Source organism: Ursus maritimus, unplaced genomic scaffold, assembly GCF_017311325.1.
Source record: "Ursus maritimus isolate PB19 unplaced genomic scaffold, ASM1731132v1 scaffold_6, whole genome shotgun sequence".
Classification (NCBI taxonomy): Eukaryota; Metazoa; Chordata; class Mammalia; order Carnivora; family Ursidae; genus Ursus; species Ursus maritimus.
In genome coordinates this window covers 37,687,494-37,708,968 of record NW_024426774.1, presented here as the reverse complement: position 1 = coordinate 37,708,968, position 21,475 = coordinate 37,687,494, and the positions used below count along the sequence as shown (strand labels likewise).

The window sequence follows — 21,475 nt, the reverse complement described above, 5'->3', positions numbered from 1 at the left end:
ACCCAAAGCTTTATTTTAAATCACATGATGCTTTTCACTGCTACCTCAATTCCAGTGATGTTAAATTCCTTATGATGGGGATAAAGCCAGTAGGGAACAAATATCACAGTCCTTCTTTGAACAAGGTCAAAAGGAGAAATATAAATGTTAAGATAAGGATGAACCCATAAAACCCACAGCATGCTACCTTTTCCATTTCAGAAGCCTAGCCATTGTTCCATCTGCCTCTCTAAGCATCTTCTGAAGAGAAAAAAAAAGTGTCTTCAATCTGTGATGCTCAAAAGATTGGGTGGTGATAAAACCAAAGAATCCACAATACTAAAAGATAAATAACTGATGAGAGATATGAGCTAAGGTGAGGAACAAAGCAGGAAAACTTAAAATGTTAGAAAGAACAGTTAGAAAAAAAGAGGACTCAGTTGTTCCATGGGTTACACAGTATATTGATGATAAAGATGTCCCATATATGTTGCTGCCTGGAAAACTAAAATTAGTTCTTTTCACCTCATATTACAGAGAATACAGGATAGACATGAAAAGGAGCATCTTAATACTCTGGTTCAACGTAGGGATAATTCATGAGCATTAATACATCTTAAAACAATTAAGAAGAGAAAGATATAAAGGCCATTAACATGTATCATGCAGAAAATAAAAGCGTGAATTGCACAGAAGATAGAAAGAAGATAGAAATTATAAGAAATATAGGATGAATTAAATAAACTGTACAAATTCCATTTTTCTCCTGTAGTATCATCATTCCACATGCAGTGTCACCAAAAAAGATAATAAACCTAGATTACCAATCCATTCCAGAAAAATAATGAGCTGACCACGTGATGGAATAGCTAAGTCATATATCCATTTATTAAAGTCACATTTTCCCTTAATATGTAAATCCAGACATCCTTTCAGTGACATGATTTATGAAGCCTACAGTGCTAATTATCAGTTATATGCCATCTAACTACATTTTTTTTCTCAATAAATACAAAAGAAAACCATAATTCATGGGAGTAAGGAATGGTATTAGAAAAAATGGGAGGAAAAGAAAGAACTCTGATGTGTTTAAATATTTCTTACACAGGATACCTAAAATAAAGGCAATCTGAAGAGGATTGAACTGGCTGGGATCTATGCATGATCAAAAATTAAAAAAAAAAAAGACAGCAAACTGAAATTAGTCAGCTTCTTTTAAAATAAACAGAAAAAAATGATAATTCAAATACTAAGAACAGAATTTTTAAAAGTTATCCTTCACAAGAGATTAGATAAATATGACCTGAGCTGAAAGAATGACAAGCAACCGAGAGAATACTTATCTTGTTTCTAACAGCCATTTTCAATTTAAACACAAAAAACCAACAGCCCTCTTTTAAGGGCTTAAACCAATGTATGTGCTGATTAGCTTAGTTGATGACGTCAGAATGCCTGAAGACAGGGTTTCAATCTCAATCTTCTCAGTTTTCCTGCCAGAGATTGTTCTTCTAACCCACGCCAGCCATCTGACAGATGTAAGTGGCTGGCCCCAAGGGACACAAGCCAGACAATGGTGATCAGTGCAAATCCTGAAGGTCACTGGAAAAATTAAATTTATGTCCTACTACCATTAACGCATGGAAAACCACACAAATACATTCCATTTTTCTTAGGAGTCATTCTTCAACTACTAATACCTTGTGAGGCTTAAAAAATATTTTCAGAGGAAAATAATTCAGTGATTAGAATTTATAATGCTAACATTCACTATCATTCATTATTTGTTCTTCATTTCATTCAAGTGTCCCCTTATCAGAATTTTTTGCCACTGTCTCCTTATTTTTCTTCTTAGCATTTTCCCTTAACTTATGTTATATTAAATATTTACTTATTTATTGCATACCTCTCCCAACTGGAATGTGAGCTGCCTGAGAAAGCAAGGACTTAGCCTAGGGTAAGTTCCTGGTATAGCTCCAGGGCCTGGTGTACAACTAACTGCTAAATTAACTATTTGAATTTTGTCACCTATTAACAGAGTTTAATCCATGTTTGTCTTTATTATTATTTTTTAAAATTTTACTTATTTATTTGAGAAAGAGAGATCGAGAGCGAGCATGCGCATGAGCAGAGGAATGGGCAGAGGAGAGAGAGAGAATGTGAAGCAGGCTCCACGCTCGCATGAGAGGCTTGATCCCACAGCTTCACCACCATGACCTGAACCGAAACCAAGAGTCAGAGGCTTAACCGACTGAGCCACCCAGGCGCCCCCACAGTTATCTTTAATAGAACATTAAAGATCAGTGGGGGTGCCTGGGTGGCTCAGTCGGTTAAGCGTCTGTCTTTGGCTCAGGTCATGATCTCAGGATCCTGGGAACGAGCCCCACATCCAGCTCTCTGCTCAGCCATGAGTCTGCTTCTCCCTTTCCCCCTGCCCCGCCTCCCCTGCTTGTGCATGTACTCTCTCTCTCTCAAATAAATACATAAAACCTAAAAAAAAAAAAAAAAAGAACATTAAAGAACGGTAGATCATTTACAAGCCCAGAATATATGTTAATTAGTGAACCAGAATGTATTCATTGTCTATAGACAGAATCCTATATACCAAAAGAATATTTAGACTTTTGACAGGGCTTTTCCAAGTTTGGAGGGTGTTCAGCATCTATTTATTATTCTTCTCTGTGGGATCATTCAATGTATGGACAAACATTTAGAGAGAACACAGGTAAATGGGACAGGCTATTCAACTCAACCTCAGTAAATAAAACTAAAAATTATCAAAGCCAACAAGTCTTTCTTGATCAGACCATCAGATATAAATATCTGGGAAAGGAAATGGAATAACTATTTACTTATAAATTAAAGCTTTAGAGATGCTAGTTTATTTTTCAATACCAATTAATTCACAGAGAAATAAACTAGAATTTGATGGATAACGTACAGACTACACCCATAACCTCCCACATTCTCCCTCTGCTAAATTTAAAAATTACAGAATTAGATTATTTGGCAGGTAAAAGGTCAAACACAATAGGAAGACTGCATGTAAAGGAAAGTGATGAATAGCTAATGTAATCACCCGAAGAATTCCCAAATCTCAACTCTTGAAACTTTAGCTCTGTGGACCACAGTATTATTCCATCCTCTTTAGATGTATATGTTTTATTTGAGGCCAGGTACAACAGAAAATCTGCCTATCCATAATTATATTGCAAATCTATGACAGGACCAGATCTGCATCTAAGGTCTCTGAACTCCTAGCTGCTTCTACCATATTTTGACATCATTGTCCCCAGAAAGAAATATGAAGAAGAGATTTTGATTTTTATATCCTAAATCAAACTTAGCCGACCCCAGTGTGAAATGACAAGAGTACTGGATAAGAAATCTGGGGTCCTGGGATTTGATCCTGATTCAATAATCATAATTTTAGCCAAAATCATGCTGTTTAATTTACTTGATATTTTACTTTAAGTGATCTTATTTTTTTAAAAATTTAAATAACTGTAGCCTTCCCATAAATATTTATGAAATTACATGTTCAATATAATATTGACTTTTCTGATTTATATTAAAATCCATAAATGATAATGTGTGTCCACTCATTTACCATGAGTAGTACATAAAGCACACTTTGTGAAGCATAAAGGACTATTTTTTAGGCCCTTCATAGCTCTACAACTCTAATATGCTAATTATATTTCACAGTTTTGATATCACAAGAGTTTGGGGTTTAAAATGATCATTCATCAATTTCATAGCAGAGTAATGAGCACTCCCCACCATTCCCCACAATATCTTGTCCTCTATAGTCACAAAGTTGGTTATTTCCCTAATAGAAGAATTTTCTTACTTTTACTTCAGGGTTCTTCCTTTAGATAAAAAAGTCATTTGGATCACTGAATTAAAAACTGGTTAACCAAAACCGAAACAGTGCACATCGCTCAACAAAAGGAATATACCCATGTGTTTCTTACTTTAATGAAGATCCAACAACTACAATGGATTTGTCAACTCTCTTTCTTCAAAGTTTCCTCTCCCCCTCTCTTCAATTTTCGTTGTCCTAGGTCTGCAAAACCTCTTTAAGAGGACACTGGAGCCTCCCTATGAGGACTGAGTTATGTTTAAGAAACATGACACGAGTACACAGAAGTGTCACCAGCTGGTGAATACTATTCTGGTAAAAATAATTCCACTTCTATCACTGTTCCTAATACCTGAACCAGCCAGATGCCATCTTTTGTGTCTTCTACAAGCTCATAGAAGTGCATTTCACCACTGAAATTGGTACTAGAAACAGATTCAGAGGCTTCTTCTTCCTTGAGTGCAGAATAGAGCTCACCCTCCATCAAGTCACCTGAAAAAAGGAAAAAAATACACTAGTAAGATTTAAAAATTCTACATTCCCCGGGGCACCTGGATGGCTCAGATGGTTAAGCGTCTGCCTTTGACTCAGGTCATGAGCTCCAGGTCAGTGGGGAGTCTGCTTCTCTCTCTCCCTCTGCCTCTCCCCCTGCTTGTGCTCTCTCTGCCTCTCTCTCAAATGAATAAAATCTTTAAAAAAAGAATCTACATTCCCAATTTCAATTATTAATTCCATTTTACACTGTTAAAAGTCATGTCACAGTACTTCCATTTCCGTCTATAGAAAAGTAGAACCTGAACGCACCCATTTAAGATTCACTCAGTAAGTATGTCATAAGAACCTACTATGCATCAGGCAAAAATGAACAGACAAAAATCCATCTTCTCATGGAGCTTATATTCTAGTGGGGTCATCACATAATTTGTTAGGAAATTAATTAATTTCCTGGTAAATCCAAAAAGCCATCACGGTGTTATTTAGTTTTGTGTATAACATGCCAAGCTTCAAATAATTTTTAAACAGTACAATTTATATACTTCTGGCTTACAAGATTTAGAAATGGGTTTACAGAATTTGCCATTACACCTGCTTAAAATAGCAATAGGGCTTAGAAGACTTGAAGATTAGATACAAAAGATTACCTATAAGAGAAAAACTCCACATTCATATTCAAATTTACAGCGTAAACTGAGAGCTTGCATCATCAAATAAAAAGTAAGCACTAATGTCAAATTATTTTAATTTTTGCCTTAAATGTGAAAACAAGCATGACAGCAGCAAAATCATTTACAATGAATATTTAAATTATAAAGTTAAATTGCTATACCAAGACTTCTCTGCTATAAAATGTGTGATCTGAGTCATATTTTCGTGGGCTGTGCGTATTCTTTAAATGATACGTGCATTCCTTGTACACCCGAAGTGACAAGTATTTTTAGGCCCAAAGGAAGCAACACTAAATAAAAGTCAAAAGAAAAAAGTGTTATTAATTTTTTTTACCATGAGAAATGATTTGGCTTTGGCAGTTAAGATACTTCTAAACCTAGAAAATTCATTTATTAGAGATCTACTTTACTCCATTTCCCATCCCCCACCCCTGTGGTAGTAAACCAGTCAGTAACAAGGGGCAAGAAAAAAAATTTTATGTTTTCTCTTAAAAAAAAAAAAAAAAAAAAAAAAGCATCACATCTACAGAGGGTTCCCTCCTCTACCCCAGTAGTGAGATACATATTTGATAACCCTCAACCTGCAAATATGCAGTGCTAAAGTCCTCTGGAGTTAGTATTCTTGTCCATCTCACAACAATGGCTATAGGGTACTAAATAAGGAAAAAAAAAATGGCTTGTAAAAGACACAGCAGACCGATATATTTGAAGCAACAAAAAAGATAACCATCAGTTTCAACTGCTTCCTACAGCAACCCTGAATGTCTCTCTCAAGTTACAGTACATTCCCCTTCTAGGACACTTACCTAAACAAAGATATATTTTGTCCAGGGGTAAAAAAAAATTAACCATATTTCTTGTTCAATCCTACCCCCAAACCAACAGTCACTGACAATGTACTGCTTAAGATGTTAAATAAATATTCTCTTAGCACTATTTCCATTCTACTTCTCAATCCACTTAAGTTTATGCAGCTGTATCTGTGACTTCTAAAAGGAAAAAGAAAAGTTTATACCCAAGACATAAGGATTTTTTTAAAACGCTGACAAACATAAACTCTTCCAAAACAAAACGAAACAAGGTATGCATTCACAAAACATATTCACTTTATTTTCACCAAACTTAAAGTATGAAAAGCTAAGGTTGTACGGTTTACACTTTCTCTATATTTAAACACATGATTTAAAATTTAAATCTTAGCCCTAAATGCCTCTTTGATATTAAGTGTTCCAATATTTTCCCCTCCTGTTATTATGCTATGATTACTATCGTGACAAATACTGCTATCTACAGACATTTTGGGATTTTCCTTTTCTTATATCCCTACGAATTTCAACCGAAAAATAATGCTTTCCAGTTTGTCTGTAACCAGCTGACATTCCCTAATTTTAAAAAAGATTATTTCTTAGTAACAACGCTAAGAAACCGCACTTAGATCTGTTATTTCAAAAACAAACAAACCTTAAAAAGACACAGCAACACCCGTACACATAATTCCAGCCCCCTTCTCAAAACTGGGATTCACTATTTTTTTTTTGGAGAGAAAACCTGGACAGCTCTCGAAGTAGTCTGCTTAACCCTTCCAGGTAACGTCTCATTCTGGAGGAACCACCAAGTACAAGGAAGTACAAGTCGCCCCCTCCACCGGGCGGAGGGGAGCCCAGGGGCGCCCGATACTCGCCTGACTTTTCCACCAGCTCCCGGACATCCTTCTTCTCGGGCAGCCCGGAATATCCCAGCCCCCGGCACTCCAGAATGGTCTTCAGCTTCTTGAAGCTCAGCGCCACCGGATCCACCAGCTGGGTGGCGAAGATGCCAGTTTCATACCACACAATGGCCTCAAAAAACCTGGCCAGGACGAACAGGACCAGAAAATAGAGGAGCAGGAAGAACAGCTTCAGCCACATCTTCCCCTGCGTCTTCTCTCTTCTCAGAGAGCTCGGAAGACGAAAAAGAGGGGCGCAGAGCGGGGGAGTGTGTGCCCTCACGCCCGGCGGGGCGCGGGCACTGTCCCAGCGTGGTCCGGCCTCGCCGCCCTCACTGTCGCGCCATCGCCGGCCGGGGGGCTGGGGGCTTGGCTATTTGTGAGGGGGTGAGGAAAAGACCAGGAGGGGCACAGGCGCAGAGCCTCGCGCGGGGCCTTCTAGTCAGGAGACGAGAAAAATAAGGGGAAAAAAACTAAAAAAAAACACCATCCGTCAAACACCGTAAGGAGCGGGGCGCGGGAAGGCCCGCGGGGAGGAACAAAACGAGGGACGTTACCCGGGCGGGGGACACTGACCGAGGTGGTGGGTCGGCCTTCCAGCACCGTAATCTCAAGGGGGAGGGAGGAGGCCCCCCAAATCATTCAGATCCACAAAGGAAGCGGGGTCCTGGCGGGAGGCCGGGGCCGGAGGGGCGGCGAGCCCGGGAGGCGGTTGGGGCCGGCGGGCGGCGGCCGGTCAGGAGGGCGCGGCGCTCCGCCCGGCCAGGCCCCGGGCCCAGCGCGGGGAGGAGCGGCCGCCGCAGCGCCGCGCCCGGCGCCCAGGCCCCAGGCCCCGCGGGCCGCCCAGGCTCCGCGAGAGGCGCGGCGGGCACGGCGGCGGCGGCTCCAGGTTCTCTCAGGCCGGCGGGCGGCGCCTTTCAGGCGGGCGGGCACCGCGGCCCGGCCCGAGAGGGGGCGTCACGGTCTCTGCAGAGAGAAAATAGGGCGCGCGGGCCGACGGTCCTGAAGAAGAAAAGCAAAAATAGGCCCGAGACGGCTCCCTGGGCGGCCCCGGGGCGGCTTCCTGGCCACAGAGCGCCCGCCCCGCTCAGATGGGCGGCGCGGGTCTCGGCCGCCGTCCCCGACGCCCCCGCCACCTCGCGAGGCCGCGTCAGTAGCCTCGGGAGCAGAGAATCAGCTGGGGCCGCTGCCCGGGCCGAGACATAACAACTGACGTCGGCGGCGGGGCGGGGCCTTGGGCGGGGCCGGGGCGGGGCCACGATGGAGCGGCAGCCACGGCCGCGTCGGGGGGAAGTGGGTGAGGAGGGGGAAGAGGGAGGCTAAGCCAGGGGGCTGGAAAGCCGTGCGGGGCAGCAACTTTGGCTGGGCATCGTAACAGCTTCCAAAGTTGCCTCTCCAGTGTGTTCTCCGCTCTCTTTTCTTTTGCTCTGAAGATGTTCAGTACACGAGTTGGGCCAAGGGTTGGACTTTGGACTCTGTCGCTTTGTGTATTTTTCGTACAAATAGGGCAGTTAATGATCCTCCTAAAATCGGTAAAATGGATGAATGTTTATGCTAGAATGTTTATGCTAGATCTTGGTGAATTGGAAAAATTTGGGCACTAACGTTTGAGGGCGTAGAAAACAATGATTATCCGTTTCTCAGTGAGAATGTAGTTTGTGCACTACGTGTATTGGGGGAGGTTTGGCCAAAACGGGAGTTAGAACTAGGCCCACTTGTCCCTCCTGTTATTTTTCCTCCCCCTCTTCAATGTTAGGGGTGTTAAAAGCCGGATATTGAGGCGGTGAGTTCCCAGGACAAAGGTTATTGACTGTTGATATGTCCCTGTGCAAAGTCTACATGTCTTGTCTTTTGTTACCCTCCCTGAATGTGGCCACTGCCAGCAAGAGGAACATATATAAAGTGAGTAATGTGGGTGATTATGCACCACTATCCAGTTCTGTGTTTAACCTCAGTGGAGCACTCTTTCTATCGAATTCTGTGCCAGTCTTGAGGGAGAAAGGGGTTGCATAATTAAACTGAGGAGGCTGGCTTCTACCAGCTCCCTTGATCAGGAAGGAAAAGACCCAGGAATTACAAGAGAAACGTTAGTCATTGTGCAAAGCTGTCAAATGTCCTGAACTGGGCGGGGCGGGAGGGGGGGGCGGTTAGGAAGAATGGCGGTGTGATCTTCCATCATGGAGCAAATGAGAAATGGAAAGCGGTGGAAAGCAATGGACCATGAGAATGTAGTCTCAGAATGGCACCCATTTAAAATGAAGCACACAAAGGCATTTCAGTGGCCAGCTAGTGGAGGAGGACTTAGGAGGGGATGGGCCCAGGGAGCAGAGAGGAAGAATCAGAGGAGGAGGTGTAGGAATGTACAACCAGCTTTAGGCCTCTGCTCCTATGTCTTAACTAGCTTCAGTGTGGCTTTGTTTCCATGGCTTGCAGATCAATGTGGGAGACTGTATTAAACAGTTCATTCTAACAAGGTTGTTTCTGAGATTTTGGAATACTTAGGCATGTCAAGGTGACCCTGTTACTGAACAATGTTGCTGTCCAAACCTTGACATATAAAGTGGACCCTCATCTCAAAGCAATGTACTCACTAATAAAGAGACACTGACCTCAAATCAAATAATATAAAAGAGGGACAGGTCCGGAAAGCTGGGCTGTGAGCTGAGGATGGAACCATCCAGGCTAGAGTTTCAAACTGGAAAAATACTAGAGTGTAGGAGGGACTCCAAAGAAGGAATTAACACTCTTTTGGCATTTCTTGTTTGTTTCAACTGCCTCCAATCTCAACCCCCCTTGCCTTGTTCCCTCCTGGTTAAGCTCTTAGAAAAGATAACAGTACTGATCAAAGAATGCACAAGGTTGGTGGGATACAGTGGTACAGGCATTTACATCCTTTATCAATAGGATGTACAACTTTTCAGAAGGGCAATTTATAATAGGAGTTAGAAGTCTCCCTGAAATTTATGCTTTTTGGCCCAGTAATCTCACTTCAGGGAAGTTATCCTGAGGAAATACTTGGACATGTGCACAGAGATGTGTGTGCAGAGTTTTGTTGTTGCTGTAAAAGAATAAGAATAAAAAATAAAAAGAAATGAAAGAAGAAATAATTATTAATTATTAATAATAGGGAAAAAAAGAGAAAGAACAAGCAACCCAAATACCTAGCGACAGAAGATGAGTCAAATACAGTAATCTGAATGGTGAGCTACCAGGTAGCTGCTAAAAAGAACCACATAGACGAATGGCTGTAGACATGAAACTATATCCAAAATAGTGTTTGGGGGAGAAAAGCAGGTTCCTGAGAAGTTTGCATCATATCCTATTTTTTTGTGTTAGTATTAGACAAAGGTAGAGGTATATACACTGAAATGTAAATCACGTTCATTTTTAGGTGATGGGATTTAGATCGTTGAAATTTTTTAATTTTGTGTTTTATCTCTATTTCATTATTTTTTCCGAAATAATCATGCATTGTTTTTATAATTTTAAGATATGTTTTGAAAAATAAAACAACCACGAGGACTGCTTCCATGGTCTGGAGGTTTGCAGCAGGAATTCATCCTCTGGGACTCCAAGGGAGGGGTGGGCTGTCCTTCCATGAGGGTGATTTCAGCTTCCACGATGCCTAACTGGGCAGGCTAATTATAACTTCTGTTCAAACACCGGTCTGACAAAAGGATGTTTGAATTATTCATTGGTTTTCATAATCTGTTTCTCTAACAGCAAGGCCGTTAACCTGAGTTCTTGATTTTGCATCTCAGGTTCTATTTATTTGTGGAATGACTTAAATCCTTACCATCTGATATTGTGGCAAGAGCGTGGGAACCATCATTAGTGGGCCTGGTCCGGTGTCACCTAGTATCTACTAGCTGTATCACCTCATTAGAAAGTCACAAGATCTGTCTAAACCTCATTTTTATCGTCTGTAAAATGGGATAGTACGTGTACCCCATGAAGCAGTTGTAAGGATTAAATGAGGCAGTAAATGTAAAAAGTGCTTTGAAACAGACATTGCTTGTATGTACGTAGGCAGGTATTTTGCATTCATTACCTTATTCAAGCAATATTTATGAGCAAGTTACTGAGCTTTTTACTGAGAAATGTGCATGGATGAAGTCAAACAGGACCTTGTTGCCAGGTTATTTGAAATCTAGTAGGCGAAACTTTCCAAAATTGAGTATTTTTTAAAAATTAAAAAAAAGACGTAGGCCTCTTGTAGACCTAATAGCAGCAATACAAGAAAAATACAGATACAAGTTCTCTAAAACAATATAAAGTACAGACTCTATTTAGAAGTATGAATGAAAATATAGAAAAAAAATAGAAGATAGTTCCTGGCTTTAAGGGTTTCAATTCAATATATTTCATCATTTGTTTTCTTTTATAACTTTAACTTATTTTTTAAAAATTTTGTATTTGAGGGGCACCTGGGTGGCTCAATCGGTTAGGCATCTGCCTTTGGCTCAGATCATGATCCTGGAATCCCAGGATCAAGCCCCCGCATCAGGCTCCTGGCTCAGCAGGGAGTCAGCTTCTCCCTCTGCCCCTCACCTCTGCTCATGCTTTCTCTCTCTCTCAAATAAATACATAAAACCTTTAAAAAAATAATTTAAAAATTTTCGTATTTGAGTATAGTTGACACACTTACATTAGCTTCAGGTATTCAGTGTAGTAATTCAGCTTCTCTATACGTTATGCTGTGCTCAACGCCAAGTGTAGCTCCCATCTGTCACCATACAACACTATTATAATATCATTGACTATATTCCCTGGTGCTGTGCCTTTTATTCTTGTGACTCCATTCCATAACTGGAAGCCTGCTTGTATTTAATTTAAAATGAAGAATTAATTTTAGAGGAGAAAAAAATCAAAGTCTTTGGCTGAGCTGGATGAAATATGGTTATTTTATTTAGGATCCAAAAACTTCTCTCTTTTTATTTTATTTTTATCAAAGTATTACCTATACATAGTTTAAAAAGCCAAAGAACAACAACAAGAAAGTCAAAGAACCCTTCAAGTCTTCATCCAAATAGAACAATTTTGAAAGTGAAAGGGACAATGGTAATAAAATTATGCCAGACTATCCCAACAAACCCTGTTTATGAAAAACACATCCTCTGCTTCTCCCTACCCACTCTGACAAAACTACCATTTCTCAGAGAAAACTACCTTTAATTCTTTGAAGCATTTTTCTCATGTTTTCTTTATATTTCCAAGTTAGAAGTTTCTACTACCTTTCTCAATCTTTTCATTATCTATTGATTTCTTATTACGGAAAATGAGGAATGATCTCTTTTATGCCCTCCACTCACACACCATTTCCCTCCCTCATTCCCAAAGTGATTGTATTCTATATTCATTTTTATATTAATGTGACCACATAAATCTTGTTGATGGCTGAACCACATCATTTATATTTCCTTTCTTGTGCAATAGTTCATTTTCCCTGGAGTTAATAATTAATTCAGATTTTGGTTTGTTCTATCTTCGATGGCCCTGTCCATTTATTCATTCCCAAATTCTCTGTCTGAACTATAAAACTACTCAAATGGTTAATTTATCAATTCCATATTTTACTGGAAATAAATCCTCTGTCTGGGTCCTCCTGCTCCAGGCTAGACTGGCTCCTCTCCAGACTACGATGTGGCTTCATCCCAGGACTTCCTTTCACAAACCCTCTATGTTGGGTTTTATTTTCTTGATCCCATGGTTGCATGTTTATTCTTTCACTTCCTTGTTTGCATGGAACACATCTCATCCTGCAGTGACTTATTAAAAAAGTGGACATTGAGATAAACTTCGGAGACCTGACACATCTAAAAATTCCTTTACTTTAGCCTCATTCTTTTCTTTTTTCAAACTTAGAGAAGACTTGCAAGAAATTACCAAAACCTCCTTTATACCCTTCACCAATTCACCAATTAATGTTTTTGCCATGTTTGCTTTACATGTCTTTTCTCTATATTGTATATACATCTTTTTTTCTTGAGCCATTTAAGAGTTAGTTAAGGTTACCCTTCATGTTTAAATGATAGTTTGGCCAACTATAGAATTCTAAATTGGAAATCCCTTCCCCTCAGAATTTTGAAGGCATTGATCTAGTACCTTCTGGCTTCTGTTGTGACTTGTTTTTTCTCTCCGTAAGCTCTCAACTCTTCTTTTCATCCTTGTTATTCTGAACTTTTATGATAATGTGCCTGAGTGCAAGTCTCCTCTCCTTCATTGCGTTGAGTGCACAGTGGGCCCTTTTAATATGGCAACTCGTTACTTCCAGTTCTGGGAGATTCTTCGATAATTTCCTTTGTCTGTTTCTCACTTTTCTGGAACTCCTGTTAATGAGATGTTGAAACTCCTACATTGATCCTATAATTTTATTCTCTTCTTTCTCCAGTTTTCCTCTTTTTGCCTTTTGTTCTACTTTCTGGGAGTTTTTTTCAACTTCATTTTTCACCCCTTCTACTGAATTCTTAATTTTGTCTATCCTATTTTTAATTTTCAAAAGTTCTCTCTTGTCACAGGGATGTGCCTTTTCTGTAACACTCTGTTCTCTTTTTTCTATGCATGAAATACATTCTCATATCTCTCTGAAGATATTAATTAATAGTAATTTTCTCCCTAAGTTTTCTTTTGCTCTTTGCATGCCTCTTAGACCTTCACTCTGTTTATTTGGACTTCATCTTTCACCTTAGAGGCTGTCTTTAATTACTTGGTGATCCCTGGCTCTCTCCTTGTTCATAGGTTCATAAATGTGAGGTACTGAAAAGTTCTCTGAGAGTGAGTGGCGCTCACTGAAGGGTCAATGGTCAATACACAGCCATTTCACTAGGAGGTATATATAAGTTTTTCTCCTTAGATGTTTGCTTTCTTCAGAGAGGAATCCTGCCTGGAAAATTCCGATATGGTTATCAGCATCCTGGGACTGAGTGGGAGAAGGAAGCGGGTAATATCAAGTGTCAGACATTAGGGTTCCTCATCTCCCTCACATAACCCTGCCAGGAATTTCTAAGTCCAGAACCTATCTGTTCGTTTCAGAGGACAAACCTCCCATCTTCCTCCGGGATCAGAGAGGGGCAAGTGCTTGGCTGTACCGGCTCCAACTCTACCTCATGAAATTTTTCAGAAATCCTCCAGTGTTCAGCTCCACCCACCACCTTGGGCTTCCAAAGTGTCATCCTTCCAATTTCTGAACCTTTCCTGGATTCCGTGGCACCAAGTGTTTAGTGTAGTAGAGGTAGTGACACAGGTCCCCCACACCATGGCCTCTGATCAACAGTCTAGACAGAGAAGAGCTTTTAGCCTTTCTTGCAGTTAGGTTGGGTAAGTGACTGAATTGAGTCCATGAGGAGGCAAGTAGAGATGTATACCTCTTTCAAGCCTGGCCCTCATAAACAGCCTCCAGCCCTCTCCAGATTAGGTAGCCAGGGAGAGGGGTGACTGAGAGAACAGCCCTGAGACCTTTGTATCATAGTAGGCCCGGGAGCCCCTCGGATTTGTTCTTATCTTCAGTTTCTATTTTTTGTCTATACATCTCTAAATTTAAGACATGATCAGTTCCACTGAGCCAGAGGAGCAAGAGTGGGGCTTGCAAGAACCTCAGAAGGGTAGACAGGGAGTATAGGAAAAGGGATGCCAACATTAACCAATTTACCTTCTGGTGAGGACAAGGAGAGTGAAAGTTCATGGCCTATGAAAAAGAAATAACCCCATTTTCTTTGCTTTGATCTTTAACCCCATTATGAAAAACACATTTTGGTAAAAAAAAAGGGGGGGGGTGGTAAAAAATGACTAGCAATGGTTAAAAAAAAAAGGCTAGAACAATAGCTAAACTGTGGAAGGAGCCAAGATGCCCTTCAACAGACGAATGGATAAAGAAGTTGTGGTCCATATATACAATGGAATATGACTCAGCTATCAGAAAGAACGATTACCCAACATTTGCAGCAGCATGGACAGGACTGGAGGAGATTATGCTAAGTGAAATAAGTCAAGCAGAGAAAGAGAATTATCAGATGGTTTCACTCATTTGTGGAACATAAGAAATAGCAGGGAGATCAGTAGGAGAAGGAAGGGAAGAATGAAGAGGGGTAAACAGAAGAGGGAATGAACCATGAGAGACTATGGACTCTGGGAAACAAACTGAGGGTTTCAGAGGGGAGGGGGTGGGGGGATGGGTTAGCCTGGTGATGGGTATTAAGGAGGGCACGTATTGCATGGAGCACTGGGTGTTATACGCAATGAATCATGGAACACCACATCAAAAACTAATGATGTACTGTATGGTGACTAACATAACATAAAAAAAAATTTTTTTTTAAAAGGCTAGAAATCTAAGTCCTATGTAGGTAGGTTAGGTGTTTATCGTCTTATGTCTGGTTGATACACCCTGCTAAGCACAGATTCAAGGCAGGTAAGGGAACCATTTTTAAGTCTGTCTCCAGCATATAAACATATTTGATATTTCCCATTTCGGCACATAAATGTTAATTTCATTCATAACAAACAATAAAATGATGATATGGGTAGCCCTTGACTTAGATCAGCTCACCTTTCAGCTACGTCTTCTGGGAGTTCTTTGCTCTGTTAGGAGATGATGCCAAGCAGTGCATACATACCACCCAATGAAGCTACTGTCTGCTGGCTTTCCCCCTCTCTGCCCATAGCTAACAATTGTCGAACAACCAAACAAACATAACGGAAATGATCTATTTCTTTATTGCCAGGCCAATTGATTCATATTTTGAAAGCTTACTATGGACAGAGTACAATTATATAATTTCTAGCTGATTTGAATATGGCATTTATGTTCATTAAAAGAGAGGCATTAAGATTAGGGTTTTAGGCATGTAGCTACCTTGAGAAAAGCAGTTTCCTAAATGCCTTCACCAGTAACATCCCCTGCTGTGATTGTGAGAACTGTACAGCCTGCCCTTTCTGTGTGGAGATGACCTTATTGACTATCACCACAGCAATGCTACCAAGTTGTGTTTTCCAGTGCATTAAGGCCATTATTTGCTGGAATAAAAGATGTCCCAAAGCAATATTCAGAGACCTATTTGGCACTCAAGCTGGAATCGTCAAAAAAAAGAAACTTCTTTTCACCAGAGAGATACCTGCAGAAAATGGCTTTCAATAAAGCTAAAATGAATGCACCCTGGGGGAGCGCTGCTATGTACACTGCCATCCATATGATAAACTGCCTTTCTCCACTGGCGGGCCCGCCAGCCAGCCGGAGTCACCCGAGCTCTCATCTTCCAACCCAGGAACAGCAAGCAGTACAACTCTGCAAACACTGGCAAGACAAAGGCAAATAAGGGTGGAGTAAGCAAACAGAAAGTCACCTTTCCTCCTGGAGTAAACTGTTCCTCCTCTGATCACCTGAAGCTCACAGGGTCTGACCACAACACAGCACGGCTGGCTACATAAGTACCACCACCCCCCCCCGCATGCCCCGCAGAGTACAAAATGAAAGTGCATGCCCCTTGTTCAAAGTGCAGGAAAAAGGCACCCTTAAAAGGTACTATAGAGGGGCACCTGGATGGCTCGGTCGGTTAAGGGGCTGACTCTTGATTTCCAGGTCATGATCTCAGGGTCCTGGGATCAAGTCCCCCCTCCAGCTCTGCACTCAGCGAGAGTCTGCTTGAGGAATGTCTCTCCTTCTCCCTCTGCCCCTCCCTGGGTGGGGTGGGGGTGCTCTCTCTATCTGTCACTCAAATAAATCTTTAAAAAAGGGTACTATATACAGTTTTTCCTTTCTTTTCTGGTAGCTTTCATGACCTGTCATGGTGTTTTTGATTTGCCATTTAATGTAACTCTCCCTTGGTCAGGGGCTACTCACAGGATGAGTGCAGGTCCTCACAGGCACCCAGACTCTCTCCCTCCAGCCCTAGACCTTATAGCTGACAGCGGGCCGAGAAAGGATTGCAACCTCAGCACAGGGACTTGCTCAGTACCTGGACTGGAGGTGGGCAAGAGGCCTGTCGCCTGAGAGTCACCCTCCAAACAGTTGTGGCGCTGCCAGCCCTGGGTAAGGATGGCTGCTGCCAAGCCTTGCCTCAGAGCACCCCAGGTGAGCATGCCTGACCCCAATCCTCCCCGGGCCTGAGTCCAGAGCTCCAGTGGGTGCACAGGGCACAGCAGAACATGGACACCCCCACACCCCCTTCCGCATTGTGGAAACAGCTCTGTTGCCGCCCCCTTCACAGAGGGAAGGGCCGAGATGGGGAGGGAGTGGGGGGTGGTGGGCGAGTGTGGGCAGGGCTGCAGGCACCAGGTGACAGAAAGCAGACTGCCAAGGAGATGGGGAGCTGGCTGCCAGGAGGTGGGGAGCTGACAGCAGGCAGACCGCGTGTGAGCTGAAGCCTCCAAGGTCTTGGCACATGCTTTGATGTTCATCAGATTTCACTTATAAAACACAAATTCAAAGGAAAAATTACTTAGAATTTTAAGATGACAACTGCAGAACATTAAACTCCCAAGTGTCCAGGGTCCTTCTGCACTTGGGGTCCAGTGCAACTGCTTTGTTCACACACCCATGAAGCCAATTGTGTGGGGCAGACTTATTGAATTCAATAAAGGTCCAGAAAATTCCACATTTTTATCACATTTGTGGCATTTCTCATAGGCTGCCTGTACATAGTTTTATTTCTGTACATAAACTGCTTCCCTTCCTGGATGCCATCTGCATGGCTTAGCTTACCAGCTCTTCTCTGGCACATTACAGCCCCTCTCTAAGGCTTATCTGTTAAATAGAAATAATAACAGTAATCTCATAAGATTGTTGTGAGTACTTAGTGAAGTCAAGTTTATACGGCACAAGGCCCAGTGACTGGCACATGTTTTATACAAATGGACATACACACATGTATATATTTACTCACATATACTGATACCCATACATCTCTTCTGTAACAGTATCAGAATACCTCAAATGTACTTAATAAGTCTATTTTTTTGGATAAAAGTACACAGCATAGCATGTTCTTAAATGTCAGTCTGGCTAATGGATGCTTTTGGTGAAATGCAATGCAAATATAACTTTATTATTAGCACCACGCTCTAACCAGCTGAACTGTCAGCCTGACTACCTCTATTATTTAAAAGAGAAACCAGAAAGCATTTTTCAAAAATTCAAACCAGTTATGGTAGAATACTTTAGAAAGTAAGCTCAATTGAATTAAGGACATAGAGAAAATGAAGAAAGTTTTGAAAATCTTGATAAATACAATTTCAGAACGAAAAAAGGCCTTTATGAAAAGATGAAAGAAATTGGAATTGGTTATCATGGAGAAGAGAAGGATAAGAAAGAACTTTAAAAAAGCAATATTGCTTTCAATTAAAAGTGTTTATTTTGTTACTAAAGTGGTATGTGGTTATTAAAGAAAACTTAGATGTATCTTAGCGAAAAGAAGAAAACTGAAAATATGCCCAATTCCACCATTCTCACACAACGAACAAGTTTATACTAATTGAATTTCCTACTGTGAAGATAGGTGGAATACCCTTGATAATACTGGACATTTTCATTTTAAAAAATATTTTCCAATTGTACACCTGAAATGGCATCTAATTTCTATTTTGACTTGATTACTTCTTTTGAATAATAAATTACTTCTTTCCTTACCTCTTTTTTTTTTTTAAGATTTTATTTATTTATTTGACAGAGAGAGACAGCCAGCAAGAGAGGGAACACAAGCAGGGGGAGTGGGAGAAGAAGAAGCAGGCTCTTAGTGGAGGAACCTGATGTGGGGCTCGAACCCAGAACGCTGGGATCACGCCCTGAGCCAAAGGCAGATGCTTAACCACTGCACTACCCAGGCGCCCCTCTTTCCTTACCTCTTATATTTATTGTTCATATACATATTTTTTCTTTTGTGAATTGCCTGTACCCTTCGACCATTTTTTTTTTAAAGATTTTATTTATTTATTTGACAGAGATAGAGACAGCCAGCGAGAGAGGGAACACAAGCAGGGGGAGTGGGAGAGGAAGAAGCAGGCTCATAGCGGAGGAGCCTGATGTGGGGCTCGATCCCATAACGCCGGGATCACGCCCTGAGCGGAAGGCAGACGCTTAACCGCTGTGCCACCCAGGCGCCCCTTCCCTTCGACCATTTTTAATAGAATGTTTTTTTCTTTTAAAATTAAGAAATATTTAAAGTACGAATAAAAAGTACAGAAGATAATACAGCAGACACAGCATTTCAATGTTTTTCAGAAAGAAGGCCTGCTGAGGTGAGATAGGAACTCTATTAATATAATCTGCCACGTTGTTAGAAAAATAAGACAAATATTTGTCTTTTGTGCACACTGATGTGCAAGAGTTTTTAGTACTTTAAGCATGTTAACCTTTTTCTATGCCATAGAGCTTTTGTTTTAATATGTCAGATCAGTCCATTAAAGTGACTGATAAGAACAGAACAAAATGAAATTAGCTTAAATAAAAAACTTTTTTTTAGTTGGACATGAGAAAATTTTTTTTTAAATATTATATTTATTTATTTGACAGAGAGAGAGAGAGACAGCCAGCGAGAGAGGGAACACAAGCATGGGGAGTTGGAGAGGAAGAAGCAGGCTCCCAGCGGAGGAGCTGGGACTCGATCCCAGGACTCTGGGACCACGCCCTGAGGCGAAGGCAGACACTTAACAACTGAGCCACCCAAGTGCCCCTGAGAAACAATTTCTTAACTGTGAAGAGAATAAATGCAAGAAAAGGAATTTGTCATTATGGAATCTCTGACCCTCCATTTCTCCTGTAGGACTTATATTACACTTAATTGACTAGGAAACAGAAGCTAGACCAAATGGTTGTACATGTTTTCTCCTAGATCTATTTATTTTCTTAGATTCTAAGAAGGACTTATTTCAGAATAGGTCTAGGTTACTTGGCCAATTTGATTTAAATTGTGTTCCTCACCATTATAAACAAACCAGCTGAATCTTTGCAGGACTTTTGAGTAAGGGCTACTAAGTCTACTATTGTTTGGTGGTTCTGCAAATGAATGTGAATTATATTAGGTAACAACTGGGACAAGTGTTCTGTTTATAAAAAACCAGTGCTCGCTTAGACAGCACATATACTATTTATAAAAAAACAGCAAGCTTATGGCTGAGTATGGTAGTCATTAGGAATATACACAAATAGTCAACTCTCTCCTTCCAGGCACATGGTCAGAATACACTTTCCTGGCCCCTTGGAGTTAGGAGCGGACATATGACTTTCACTGGCCAGTGAAACGTGACAGGAAGTGACATATTCATTTCTGGGTCCAAGTTTTAAAAAAGGTTTTATATATAGTTTATTATATGTCAGGTATACTCAGTAAAGAAGTATTTTATATACAGATAAAGTTTATTCATATATATTTTTTACTAAAGTTTATATAGAGAGTCCGTGATAAACTACATGTTTATTTTATTTTATTTTTTTTTATAATGATTTTTTATTATATTATGTTAGTCACCATACAGTACATCCCTGGTTTTCAATGTAAGGCTCGATGATTCATTAGTTGTGTATAACACCCAATGCACCATGCAATATGTGCCCTCCTTACTACCCATCACCGGCCTATCCCATTCCCCCACCCCCCTCCCCTCTGTAGCCCTCAGTTTAAACTACATGTTTAAAGTACATAATTTTGGGGTGCCTTGGTGGCTCAGTCGCTTAAGCGTCTGCCTTTGGCTCAGATCATGATCCTAGGGTTCTGGTATCAGGCTCTCTTCTCAGCGGGGAGTCTGATTCTCCCTCTGCCTCTCCCCCGCTCATGCTCACTCTTTCTCTCACTTGCTCTCTCTCAAATAAATTAATAAAACCTTAAAAAATAAAGTACATAATTTTTACACATGTATATACCTGTGAAAATCATCACTACAATCAAGACAGTGAAGATATCGATCATCTCCAAAAGTTTCTGCTTGTACTTTTGTAATTCCTCCTTCCCCCACCTACTTGTCCCCTCTCTCCCAGCAGTCGCCAATCTCTTTTCTGTCACTATTGATTAGTTTTAAATTTTCTATAGTTTAATCATATAATATGTACATTTTTTTGGTTGGCTTCTTTCATTGTGCATGATGGTTTTAAGATTCATCCAGGCTGTTATACGTAGCAACAGTTCATTCTTTTTTAATGCTGAATAGTATTCCACTTTATGGCTATGTCATTGTTTACCTATTCACCTACTGATAAGCAGTTGAGCTGTTTTGAGATCTTGGCTATTACAAATAAAGCTTCTGTAAACATTTGTGTGTGAGTCTTTGTGTGGTCATAAATTTATTTTTCTCTTGAGTAAATGCCTGTGAATAGATTGGGCAGATCATATGGTCCATGTATGTTCAACTTCTTAAGAAACCGCCAAATTGTCTTCCAGAGTGGGTGTAACATTGACATTGTCACCAGAAGTGCACAAGAGTTTCAGCTCTTTCACATCCTCATCAAACTTGGTATGGTAAGTTTTTTTAATTTTAGCCATTCTAATAGCTATGTAGTGTTATTCATTATGGGTTTTTCTTTTTTTCTTTTTTTTTTTTTTTAAGATTTTTTATTTATTTATGTGACAGAGAGACAGCCAGCGAGAGAGGGAACACAAGCAGGGGGAGTGGGAGAGGAAGAAGCAGGCTCCTAGCCGAGGAGCCCGATGTGGGACTCCATCCCGGAACGCCAGGATCACGCCCTGAGCAGAAGGCAGACGCTTAACGACTGCGCTACCTAGACGCCCCTCATTATGGGTTTTTCTAATTGTGGTTTTAATTTGCATTTCCCTAATGACT

General features: G+C 40.8%; 1 protein-coding gene and 1 long non-coding RNA gene across 5 annotated transcripts in view; both read right to left on the bottom strand.

Moving 5' to 3' along the window:
• The window catches only part of RNF103 (ring finger protein 103), an 87,336-nt gene extending 79,898 nt beyond the window's left edge, over positions 1-7,438 (bottom strand). The window contains exons 1-3 of one of the 4 annotated variants that reach the window (XM_040623226.1): positions 7,289-7,409; positions 6,689-6,855; positions 4,194-4,333 (exon numbers count right to left, since the gene is read on the bottom strand). In XM_040623226.1, coding sequence (XP_040479160.1) covers positions 4,194-4,325 — 132 coding nt within the window. In that variant the 5' untranslated portion in view covers positions 4,326-4,333; positions 6,689-6,855; positions 7,289-7,409. Of the gene's footprint in view, positions 1-842; positions 1,579-4,193; positions 4,334-6,688 lie in introns of those variants that run through there. The other 3 variants (XM_008700095.2, XM_008700091.2, XM_008700096.2) reach the window with 3 other exon arrangements.
• Positions 7,439-15,401: 7,963 nt separating this feature from the next.
• Positions 15,402-21,475, bottom strand: part of LOC121101007 — a 57,413-nt gene continuing 51,339 nt past the window's right edge. Inside the window, exon 2 of the long non-coding RNA XR_005832856.1 lies at positions 15,402-16,001. This is a non-coding gene — a long non-coding RNA (uncharacterized LOC121101007). The remainder of the gene's footprint in view (positions 16,002-21,475) is intronic.